The following is a 12,146-nucleotide window of genomic DNA, read 5'->3' as shown; positions in this document are numbered from 1 at the left end:
ACCTAACGCAAGTAAGTGGAAAAAATGATTTTAAAATGCTACTGGTGACTACAATTACATGAAAAATTTGTATGACCTCGAACACGGACTAGGGAGAAGTCAGCAAATGGAAGAGAGGACCAGGCTCCTAGGTGGCTGGTTGCCTGTGAATCCCAGGCCCCCTGTACTGGAATTATTCTGCCTTTATGGGGAAAAAAATACACAGACTACAACTTACTCTCCAGTCTCTAAGTTGGTTTATACTATCCTACTATGGGGTCTAGCTAACTTTCTAGAAGTTCATCATTTTGTCGTGATCATAAAAATACTCTGAGAAGTAAAAGTGTAGGGTTTTTGTACGCAATGGAAGTCATCTGCTTAAAACAGACTCTCGTAACTGGAGACGGGACAGACAGCACGGGGGCTGTGGTGACTAATACCGTACTGTATGCCTGGAACTTGCCAAGAGTGAAGATTGTAAGTGTTCTCACCACACACACACATACACACACACAGAAGGATGAGGAATCGTTAACTAGCTTGATTTGGGACATCATTTCACAAGGTACAGGCATATCAAAATATCACACTTTATTCCTTACATTCACATAATGATCATCATACTTCAGTAAAGCTGAAAAATAAAAGTAATCCATTGTCACTGCAGAAATTCAGAAAGACACTAAAATCTCACAGAAACAACGTCCACAATGCCGACACCCAGAAACAAATCACTGATACCATGCCAAAGTGCCATTCAGTCTAGGAGATGGACTTGGCACACATCTGAGCACTTCAGGAAAATGTTTTTTTTTTTTTTTAATTTTTTTTTCAACGTTTATTTATTTTTGGGACAGAGAGAGACAGAGCATGAACGGGGGAGGGGCAGAGAGAGAGGGAGACACAGAATCGGAAACAGGCTCCAGGCTCTGAGCCATCAGCCCAGAGCCTGACACGGGGCTCGAACTCCCGGACCGCGAGATCGTGACCTGGCTGAAGTCGGACGCTTAACTGACTGCGCCACCCAGGCGCCCCAGGAAAATGTTTTTAAAGGCTTTCAATTATTAACTTAACCACCAGTACGCCTGCACTTTAAAACTTAATGTAACTTCACAAAGTATGTTGATAAGGGGGTGCCTGGGTGGCGCAGTCGGTTAAGCCAACTCCTGGTTTCTGCTCAGGTCATGAGCTCACAGTTTGTGGGTTCGCTCCCCGGGCCTCCTCAGGATTCTCTCTCTCCCTCTCTCTCTGCCCCTCCTCCACCCATGATTTCTTTCTCTCTCTCTCCCCCAAAATAAACAAACATTCAGGGCGCCTGGGTGGCTCAGTCAGTTGAGCGTCTGACTCCAGTTCAGGTCAGGATCTTGCAGTTTGTGAGTTAGAGCCCTGCGTCGGGCTCGGAGCCTGGAGCCTGCTTCAGGTTCTGAGTCTCCCTCTCTCTGCCCCTCTCCTGCTCATGCTCTGTCTCTCTCCGTTTCTCAAAAATAAATAAATGTTAAAAAATTTTTTTAAATAAATAAACATTAAAAAAATATGTTATAAAAAAAAGTGTGTTGACAAAGTCATTTCTTTCTAAGGAGCACCGCCCTCTTGTTTACTTTGTATTATGAGCCACCGGCTTTTCCACAGCTTTCTGAGGCACTGCTCACGCTTAAGTAATAAAGCACATTGTTCTAAAGGACTCCCCTGGAAGGACTGGACCTCCCACAGAGCCTGTGTGCTCCATGACGGGAAGGGGGAGCCCAGCTTATGCCCACCGCCCGCCCCCTTGCTCAGAACACATCAGCCCCCGAGGGGTGCGCACTAGATGTAGAGACGCACTTACAGGTCGTAGGAGAACTTCCTCTCCAGGTTGGTCTGGTTCCTCTGAAACTGGAGAACACCCTGCTGCAGCCTGCCATAATTCTTCTGCAGGGCCTTTAACTGGTCTGAGCCAAGAGGAGGACCCAGAATCGCGCAGGTCACAGGCACAGCCATCGTGACAACAGCAGACACATCAGAACGCAGTGGGCGGTGGCACACAGGAGAGTAAGGAGGGAAGGAGAGAGGGTTCAGAACATTCCAGAACCATGGAGGAGCCCTGGCAATCAGCAACCCGACCCAAATCTGCACCTAGTTCTTTTCCAAACCTCTCACTTAAATCTCCTTCCTGACCTCTGGCCCTTCAAAAGCGTCAGGGGGTTCTATTCACTTGTTTCTTTTTTAGACATCCTATGAGCTGTCCCACAAGGTGACACATGCCACTGTGTCCCCTGGCCTGCAGCAGACTCATCCAGCCTGTGAAACATTGATTTGGACATCTGCTCAGAGAAGCAGTCCCTCACAGAGGACCCCAACCTCAGCCACCAGGCTCCCTGCCAGCGGCCCCTCCTGTGACTCACCCACACCAGCAATTTCCTGAGGCCTGTGTTCCTTTAACCACTCAAACCCTGTCTGGGAAACAGCAGCTTTCCTTGAGGAAATGCACCAGCCCATCCCTTCTGCCCTGACCTTGGGCTCCTAAAAGCCTTGCAGAAAAAGCAGCAGCTGACAAAGGGCCAGGCTGAGCAGGAAAGAGAAGCTGCCACGAAGGTGACAGCCGAGTGGCCAGATGGCCGCCACCGGGGTCCGGGACACGGCCCTGGACACACACCCGCATCCTGGAAGTCTGTCCTCATAACCCCGTATCTACAGGGCTCTCCAGGGGGGAAATAAAATTAAATAAAAGCGAAGGATTCCACGAAATGCCGAAGCACACAGCAACAACGATCCATCTCACAAGCATTGCTAGGACATGTTCCAAGAGTTCAAACTGCAGGGTTTGTAGAACCACCCAGCAGATGGCTGAGGCAGGGGATTGACCACAAAGGGTTAGGGGGCACCTCCTGGAGGGACAGGGCCTGGTCTCAACTGTAGTGGTCCAGGGGGTGCAAAGTACCCTACAAAAGGGTACACTTTATTGAGTAAATCACACCTCAGGAAACCTCACTTAAGAAAAAAAATTCCCATAATCAAACCAAGTATGGGGCAAGGGAACACTGCTTGGCAAAAAAAGGAATAAAAATACTGACATCCACAGCATGGATGAACCTCAAAAGGCCAGACAAGACAAGGAAACTCTGCAAAGGCCCCGGCAGTCAAGTAACCCACTGAACTCCACGTGACCTTCCGTCTCTCCTACTCAGATCCTTAGAAGCAGAGCCAGAACTAGAATTCTAGACCAGCCCTGTCCAACAGAACTACGATGCAAGCCACGTCAGTAAACCACAGTTTTAAGAACTAAACCAGATGTAGCATTAACTTTAATAAACCACCTGATCTAACCCAACAGCGATGCAACATTATCATGCCAACACAGAATGAATATAAAAAATTATGAATATTTTATATTCTCTCCTTCACGTTGTCTTTGAAATCTGGTGTGGACAATTACAGCACGTCCCCATGCAGACGTTAAATGTGCACTGGGAATTCATGATCTGAAGTGAGCTTTCACAGAATCTACCCTGGAAAAGTAGACTGATATATACCCAAGCTGCCCCCCAAACACTTAACGTTCCCAATAACAGAGTCAAGTTTCAGTTTTAAACTTAAATTACTGAAAATTAAACAAAAATGTAAACTTCTGTCCCTTCCCATGAGCCATATTTCAGGTGTTCATTGGCCACACGGCTCGTGGCCACCACTCTGGATACTGTGGCTCCAGATGAACCTTCCCGTGCAGAGGCGGAACTGAGGCTCGGGCGGCTGGGAGTAGTTTCCTACCCACGGCAAAGACCGGCCCCCGTGGGACCCAGTGCTCTGTGATTTTCCCCAGGCTTGTCTTGTGGCCATGTGGGCTGTGGGCCCCCAGTCCCAGCGGAAGGGGGAGCCAAGCACAGAGGGGCTCACCCCACTACTACCCATACTGCTGCTTCCTAGGGCCTGACAGAAAACCGGCCTTGACTGCCAAGCTGAATCAGGGCAGCAAAGAAGTGGAATTGGGCTGCATCATTTTTACAATTTTCATCAAGAAACTCTGAATTGGGGGTGGCCCCATTAAAAGAAATCCTATATATACCATATATATTATACATATCACATGCCATATATATCACATACATATGAAAGGTGATCTGTTCTATATACTTCTTAACCTATCAAAAGGTGAGAATCTGAATTCTTGTGTACATAACATGATAGGAATAGACAGGATTCAGTGGGCAGAAAGGAAAAAGTTAGGATGTGAGGTCCCTGGGTGGGGAAAAACACAGTCTGGAACAATGCTGGGAGGGTCTGACCACAGCAAACCCCCTTGGGCGTCAGGTTCCCCTTAAGAATGTAACAGACACCACCTACTCCCCCGCAGGTTCCCTCAGGAATTTGACGAAAGACCTAACTGAAAACAAGTAGACCTTAAAACGTATGACCCACAAGGAACGGTCCTCACGATGAGAATGAGCCAATCGGGAATGGACGGCCACAGATGCCCCCCCCACCCCGCCTCAAACGAGCCAATCAGGAATGGACAACCCAGCACAGAGAGCTACCCAGTAAGTAAGGGTAGGACCTGAGAAGGAATAATGGGGAAGGGATGGGGTGGTGTGACCAGACCTTATGAAACAAGGACCCTCACCTACAGTCTTCAAGCATTCACTTTCAAATGCCCTCTCTCTGCAAAGAGAGCTTTCCTACTATTCTTCCTTTCTGATCTTACACTTTAACAAACTTTGCCCGCTGCTCATTTTGTGTCCACCTCCTCATTCTTTGAAGTGGGGAGACAAAGAACCCTGGGTATTGAGGTAAAAAAATTCTTACAACAATAACACCTTGTAATGCGTTCAACAATGTTTTTAAAAAGAAAAGTTCTTTAAGGAACTGTAGTTTAGCAAAAAGAATATACCATAGATTACTCAATTTGGGGCACCGGGATGGCTCAGTCAGTTAAGCATCTGACTTTGGCTCAGGTCATGATCTTACAGTCCATGAGTTTGAACCCTGCACTGGGCTCTCTGCTGTCAGCCCAGAGCCTGCTTTGGATCCTCTGTCCTCCCTCTCATTCTGTCCCTCCCCCTTGCCCCCCTCTCAAAAATAAACATTTAAATAAACAAACAACAACAACAAAAAAACCAGATTACTTGATCACTTGTGATCCTACCCATTAGATTAGAATGGGAGTCGCCACAAAGGGACAAGAGGAAAGATGGGCTTTTCCTAAAAGATCTAATGTCTGGTATAAAGAAGGAGATTAGAACTCACCTTGCAGGGTTCTGATGAGCTTCTCACCTGTGGTGATATTATTCACTAAAACCGCCTGCAAGGAAGATAAACACAATATGAAACACCCACAACCTAACAACTTAGAAGAGCCTTGATAAGATGTTCCTACTGGAAAAAAGGGGGCAGTGCCCCCCCACCCCCATCCCCCACCTCCCAGCAGCTGTTGGGAGGGATCCGGCACAGCCCTCTGGCTGGGCACTCGGACGGTGCTGCAGCCAGAAAAGGAGCTCACACGTTGGGAGGTTTGCTTTCTGAACAACAGCCTGTAACCAGAGCAAGGGGTAAACGGATCCTCCAACTACACTTGGGCCCCACAACGTGCTCCCCTCCATGAACTTCGGACTCTCTCTGGGGGAGCCCAGGTGCAGACACAAGTCAGACCACAGTGGGCAGAGGAGAGGAAGGGCTCTCTACACCCGAGGTGGGGGGTGGGCGGGACAGAGGGTTCACAGGGCTTACACCAAACTGGGGAGGCTGAAAACAGAGGAGGAAGAAACAACACAGGACTCAGGAGAACAGTGAAAACCAAGGAAAAAGTGAGGGAAGGAGTGTGGAGTATAACGTGACAAGCAGCCCGTGACTGAGAGCGGCTGACTGCTTTCACCAGGAGCCCTTCTGAGCTCTCCCCGTCTGCTCACTCGCTTGCTCTCCATGCCAGGTTCAAGAGGTAGCCAGCAGAGGATCCCGTTTTAAAGGACAGGAAACTGAGGCACAGACTGCTTAAGAGCCTCAAGGCCATGAGGCTTTCTTCACAGCAAACATGCAAAGCCTAAACCTGAGCCCGGGCAGGCCTGATCCAGAAAGCAAGCTGGTGGTCACTACTTGCCAAATCAGGATCTAAACTCCCAGCAGGATACCAGGCTTGTGGGCTGTGCCCAGTGCTAAAAGCAACCGAAAACCTGAAGAAGAGGGGACTAAAATATTAAATGGTAGAGCACCTTACACAGGTAGGTGTTGTTTTGCACACACACAGAGCTGTGCATCAGACGGTCATGTGAACATTTCCTGCCTCGTTACAATCAACGAAGTCTGCAAACTCCCACTCACACACCGGGCAGGCTGGAGAGACGCGTGTCTGCCCCGTTCCCACTCACTGGTGGACAATGACAACCAGGCCACCCGCTGCTTCTAGCTTCCTCCCGGACCTCTGTCCAGCCCCTACTCTTCCTTTGGCTTGTACAGGGCTTTCTGGAGTACAGGGGTGTGCTCCCAGAAACGAAATGTGGCCAAACGAATCGTGTTTATTTTGGGAGCTCTGAGGCCACAGAACATTTCCTGGAACAACAGGAAGGAAGTCACAGTGATGGTATCTGGACAATTAATCTCTCTGGGAGAGATCATCCAGAGAGGTGTTCGTAGACATTCTGGCGAGTGGGGGAGAGAAGAGAGCCCTGAGTGGCAAGTTGGCCGGCAGAGAAGGGCGGGGAGGGGGCAGCTCTCACAGCAGGGAGTCAGATTTGCACAGCTCAGTTAAGGCTTTCCCAAGTGCGGCTGCAGACATGAAAGATGACCACAGGATCGCTGCTGCAGTCCCACTTCTAAATCTACAGCCAAAGGAACTTAAAGCAAAATCTTGAAGAGTTATCTGCACCCCCGTGTTCACAGCAGCGCTATTTACAACTGCTAAGAGCTAGAAGCAAGCCACCCTCAACAGACGACTGGATACAGAAAATGTGGCATCTACATCCAAGGGAATATCATGCAGCCTTGAAAAAAAAAAGGACTGTCATATGCTGTCACAACATGGGAGAACATGGAGGACATCATGCAAAGCAAAATCAGACAGCCGCCAAAGGACATATATGGTTGCATTCCATTCATGTGCTGTGTCCAGGGCGGTAACAGAAACAGAAAGAAGAAAGATGGCCTCCCTGGGGCTGGCAGAGGGGAGGGGCATTAGCAATTAATGGGTCCAGAGTCCCTGTGCTGCAAGGTGAGGGTGAGAGTTCAGCTGCACAACAGTGGAAATGTACACTTGAACATCCCCCCCCCTGGCACATGCATTGAAACCACCTTCCCTCCCAACAGCAGGGCTGACACAAAACAAAGAAAGAGGGGCGCTTGGGTGGCTCAGTCGGTTGAGCATCCAACTTCAGCTCAGGTCATGATCTCATGGTTCGTGAATTAGAGCCCCACGTCGGGCTTTGTGGTGACAGCTCAGAGCCTGGAGCCTGCTTCGGATTCTGTGTCTCCCTCTCTCTCTGCCCCTCCCCGCTCACTTGCTGTCTTGCTCTCTCAAAAATAAACATTAAAAAAAAAAAAAACAGAGAAAGAAAAGGGGCACTTAAGAGACTGCACTCTGATGATCTGCAAAAGCAGATTTCTCCTGGCTAAACCATTTCCATAAAAATCATGGCATTTTCACTCACTCCTTCTCCACTTGCTCTCCTTGGACCCACTCCAAGAAATCCACAGTGGAGTCTGCAACTACCTGAGGGGTGAGGAAAGTTTAGGAACTGCTGTGTCAAAGTACCTGAGATCTCTGCGTCTCATGTGACTCTACTCTTCCAAAGAAAATACATTTTCGTTCTCTTCCCCCACCTGCTTAGTGATGCATGGAAAAGTACAGTCTCTGCTGAAGTAAATGAGCAAAGAGCCATAAAACACCATCAAGATATTTTATGTGCAGTTTTATATTTATTGAAAATCTCCTTAAATCATTTTCAGGAAACCATGAAAATGCTTCTAGCTTTTTGGAGATTCAATATGAAGAAAAAAATCTGCATTAAACAATATTATTTTTAAATGAATTACATATGCTACTCCAAACAATCCAACTGTTTTTCCCATTTTGGTACTGACTGGCTTCCTGCAGAGAGAGAGAGAGAGAGAGAGAGAGAGAGAGAGAGAGAGAGAGTGTGTGTGTGTGTGTGTGTGTGTGTGTGTGTGTGTGGACTGTCCCCTGGGACACTCAGCAGCAGGCGAGGAGGCAGGAAGTGCCACCAGAGTGTAACTGGAAACTGAACTCGGAAGGCCTTCAGATGAATCACCCACGTACAAATTAATCATAACCATTCTATTCTGGGAAATGAGTACACGTGATTAAATTATTTCTACATTAGATTCCTTAAAAAAAAGCTCAACATTTCATAGTAAATTTTCAAAGTAGTAATTTGACAATAAATTCTATTACTCTAAAAGCTCCGTAAGACATAAATAACTTTTAAAAATCATAACTTTGGGAAAGCTCGCTGCAAGTATGATAAGGATCATGTAATAAATGAGAAAAGGTGACCTCTGCTGCATTTGTTTGGCTCATTAAAATAATCTGCTTTGAGCAGCACCTGGTGGCCCAGTCAGTTGAGCCACTGACCCTTGATTTGGGCTCAGGTCATGGCCCCAGGGTCTTGGGTTTGAGCCCCGCACCGGGCTGGGCATGAAGCCCTGCTTGGGATTCTCTCTCTCTTCCTCCCTCTGCCCCTCCCTTGCTCTCTCTCGAATAAAATTTCTTATTCTTATTAAAAATAATAAAAATTTTTAAAAAGAAAGAAAGGAGGGAGGGCAGAGAGTGAGTCCAATGGCAAAGAAGCACCAATTACTTATTTATGGTGCTCGGCTAAGATTACAAACTCACAGCAGCACCACTCACATCACCAGCAACCCCAACCACCTCACATCACGGCCCCTGTGGGCCACATACTGGGGGAGGCAGGACTCTGGGAGGCACGCTGTCCTCCGGCCCAGGGGCCACGTGAAGAATTCCAGAACTCAGCACACCTGCCCGGCGTGTGCAGCAGGTGTCCAGCACGAGCGTGGGCCCGGAGGCACGAAGGTGGGCCTTCCACACTGCCACCCGGCTCCCCAGACAGGCCTTCTGCATAAGTCAGAGGGAAGGGGATGCAGGCACAAGTGACACAGCAGAGAGGGGCTAAGTCCCAGTGAAAAAGAAGACGGTCCTCAGAAAGGCTAGGTCTAAGCATAGACCCAGGACACCAGAAAGTATAGGAACCTGCAGCTGGACCTTATTCAAGGTCCAGCAGACGGCAGGGGCACAGGAGTGAGCGTCCGTGCGTGGGTGCGGAGATGGGAGCAGACCAAGACGGAGAGTATCAGACGTTCCGCTGAGGGAAATGAAGCCGACACAAAAGGACAAACACCACACGATCCCCCTTATGAGATGTGCAGGGCAGTCAGACTCCGAGACAAGAGGTAAAACCACCACTGCCAGGACTCGGTGGGTGGGGGGATGGGTGTTAGTGTTTAATGGGGACAGAGCTTCATCCGGGAAGATGAGGGCGCTCTGGAGGCGGCTGGTGTGACGGGTGCACGGCAATGTGAGCGTAATTAACGCCACTGCACTGTGCATTTAAGTACGGCTAAAATGGTCATTTTATATCATGCACATTTTAGCACAATAAAAAACAATAGCAAAACCCCAGAAAGAGCATGAGGCAGGGAACGAGCGTGCAAGGGCGTGGATGCCAGAGAGCAGGAGTGGGCAGGGGGTGAACAGGAGACCAGGGGTGAGCACGTGTGCTCCGGGGGTCAGAGTCAGCAGAGCGAGCAGGAGGACCCGGTCAGCGGGGGCCGCCGGGAGGGCAGAAGGTGGGTGGGCAGGAGAATGGGCTCAAGCCACGGAGTTGTGAGAGGTCGTGGGGGGGATTAAGCAAAACTCTATGTGAAGCTTGGAAAAAAGAAACACACCCATCCGGGAAAACACCCAGTTATGCGCAGGGCACGGCTGCCATCTACACCCAGAATGGCCATCTGTCTTCCGTCCTCGGTCGTGAAGAAAGAACAACATCCCCCACCCCAGCTGGCTGGGGGGGCAGGGCTGAGCCCAGGATAACCCAGGCAGGTCACCAGGTGTCCCCGGCTCTGCAGAGAAAGGCCCACTTTCCACTGTGGTGACAAGCACGACGTGCAAGGGGGGACGGCTTTGGACAGACTCTGGCCCACGCCCACCCCCAGGAAGGGGCACACTGCTGCAGAGGGGGAGGAAGGGAGGAAGGGAGGAGGGGAGGAGGGGAGGAGGGGAGGAGGGAGGGATGGGGCCAATGGAGGAGACTGCCCTCCCCCATCCCCCCAGTAGCACCTGCCACAACTGCCTTTTAGGTCAAACCCACGCAGGGACCTACTTAATCGGGGTCGAAGAGAACTCCCAGGAGGACCTGAACGGGACACGCCCTGGGAACTCCAGAAGGTTCCTTGATGTTTCTCCAGCAATTGACTGAGGCTAAGTCCACAAACCTGCATCCTTCTGTCAGCAACTGCCTGCTGCCAGAGACTCTGGGTCCCTTCCCCCTAGAGCTGCTCCCTTTCATCTTGTATTCCTCATACCCAGCCCTCAGCTCTTCCCGCTCCCTTCCCGACAGCAGCCGGAAGTCCTGCCCGGGTAGAAGAGCATACCACAGGGGGGTGCGGGTGGAGGGCAGGGCCTGAGATCACCATCTCTGTGTTCAGAGGAGGACAAACACTCGCGGCAGCACAGACAGCACCAGGATGTGGAGCATTCCCCCTGCTCCTTAACCAGCCAAGGAAACAGCCCCGCTGGCCCTGCGGGGCAGAAGCCCTGGGCTGAGCCCCTTCTGCAGGCATTAGTTCTTTTGTTCCCAAATGGGAATCTGAACAACTTCTCCACCCTCACCTGTGGGAAAGGCCACAACTTGGCAAATTCAGACTTTTTGCAAACAGGTGCACACAGATACTCGGGGACTAGAGAGGAAATAAAAAAGGATGCGTAAGGGGTCACAGAACCCACTCCCAGACCCCCGCTTGTCAAGCCAAAGAGAAATACATAAAGAGACAGGTAGGTCAGATGTTCTTTACGTATTTCACTGTCCTGCAGTGCGGGGTTAAGAAGTTGGGAGGCGAACCTGGGGTCCAGCAATGCCACGTCTCCAGCCAGATGAAAGCCCGCCACCCCCCCGCACCTGCCACAGCAAGGAGGACGGAGATGCTCCTTCTGGTAAGAAGCCAAGTCCCGAGCTGGCACCTCCACAGACACAGGAGAGCGATGCACAGAAAACGCACCTGTCAGTCCTCCCCCGCAACTCCGCATCGCACCTTCTGCTGGAATCAATCCCAGGCCCCTTCCCACGGGGGGGGGGGGGGGGGGGGGGGGCGGGGGGGAGGGAGGGAGGGGACGCCCGCTGCAATGCAGGGACAGTGCAGAAAAGGGCGTCTGTGGGAGGGTCACGTATTCTGCGGTTTCCCGTAACATACTTTTTTAACGTGGGAGATGAGTTACTCGAGTTTAATTACAAAGCGGTCTGAAGGCCACATCTAGCCAGCAAACCACAGAATTTACAGTCTAAATAGACCCTTTCTCCAGGGAGACAGATTTCTGACGGACTCCCTTCCTGGGCGTTCCCACTGCTCCTGCACAGGCCTTTCCACATCCCACCTGTCACGGGGCCCGTGGATGCCTCTCCCTGCTGCTCACCTCCATTCTGCCTCTTCCCTGCCCTGCTCCCTGCTCCAAGCAGGCCCCCCAGGCCCCCGGGCCTGCCTTTCAAACCCCCCAGAGAGCTGACAGCTTTGTTCCACCGACAGTTTAACCCGTGTGATGATTCCCATCCTCAAACTCAAGTCCAAGCTCCTGAGTGGTTAAAAGATCCTTCTTCAAGGGGTGTCTCTGCTCTATCTGCCCAACGCTGCCCACCCCCCATGCTCAGCCGCCAGGGGCTGCCCCCACCTCCCCACACCCTGGGAGGGACACAGTTACAGGGCACTGCCAGGTGAGACAGGAGGGGACTCTTCCCCGGCTCATGCAGTGCAGAACGTGGACACCGTGCCCTGCCTGCCTGGAGGAGGCGGCGGAACGGCTCCTCCGTGTCTCTGGCACACAACTTTTAGTGTGCCTTCCTGAACAGCAGAGGCTCTAATGCTAAAGTACATTTTCCAGACTCATTCCCTATAGGATTTAGATTCCAGTCGGATGCACTCACTTGACACTGAAATGCTGTGCAGTTGGGGGGCTGTAGGTA

The 12,146-nt window shown here is 50.7% G+C and overlaps 1 protein-coding gene across 1 annotated transcript in view; it reads right to left on the bottom strand.

Annotated features, from left to right (window-relative positions):
* GOLM1 (golgi membrane protein 1) overlaps positions 1-12,146 on the bottom strand; it is a 45,574-nt gene that overhangs the window by 22,168 nt on the left and 11,260 nt on the right. The window contains exons 3-4 of the mRNA XM_040450279.1: positions 5,197-5,251; positions 1,805-1,907 (exon numbers count right to left, since the gene is read on the bottom strand). Coding sequence (XP_040306213.1) covers positions 1,805-1,907; positions 5,197-5,251 — 158 coding nt within the window. The remainder of the gene's footprint in view (positions 1-1,804; positions 1,908-5,196; positions 5,252-12,146) is intronic.

The sequence above is a fragment of the Herpailurus yagouaroundi genome, unplaced genomic scaffold (genome assembly GCF_014898765.1).
Source record: "Herpailurus yagouaroundi ecotype Mexico unplaced genomic scaffold, PumYag 201, whole genome shotgun sequence".
Lineage (NCBI taxonomy): Eukaryota > Metazoa > Chordata > Mammalia > Carnivora > Felidae > Herpailurus > Herpailurus yagouaroundi.
This window is presented reverse-complemented; position numbering and strand designations above follow the sequence as displayed.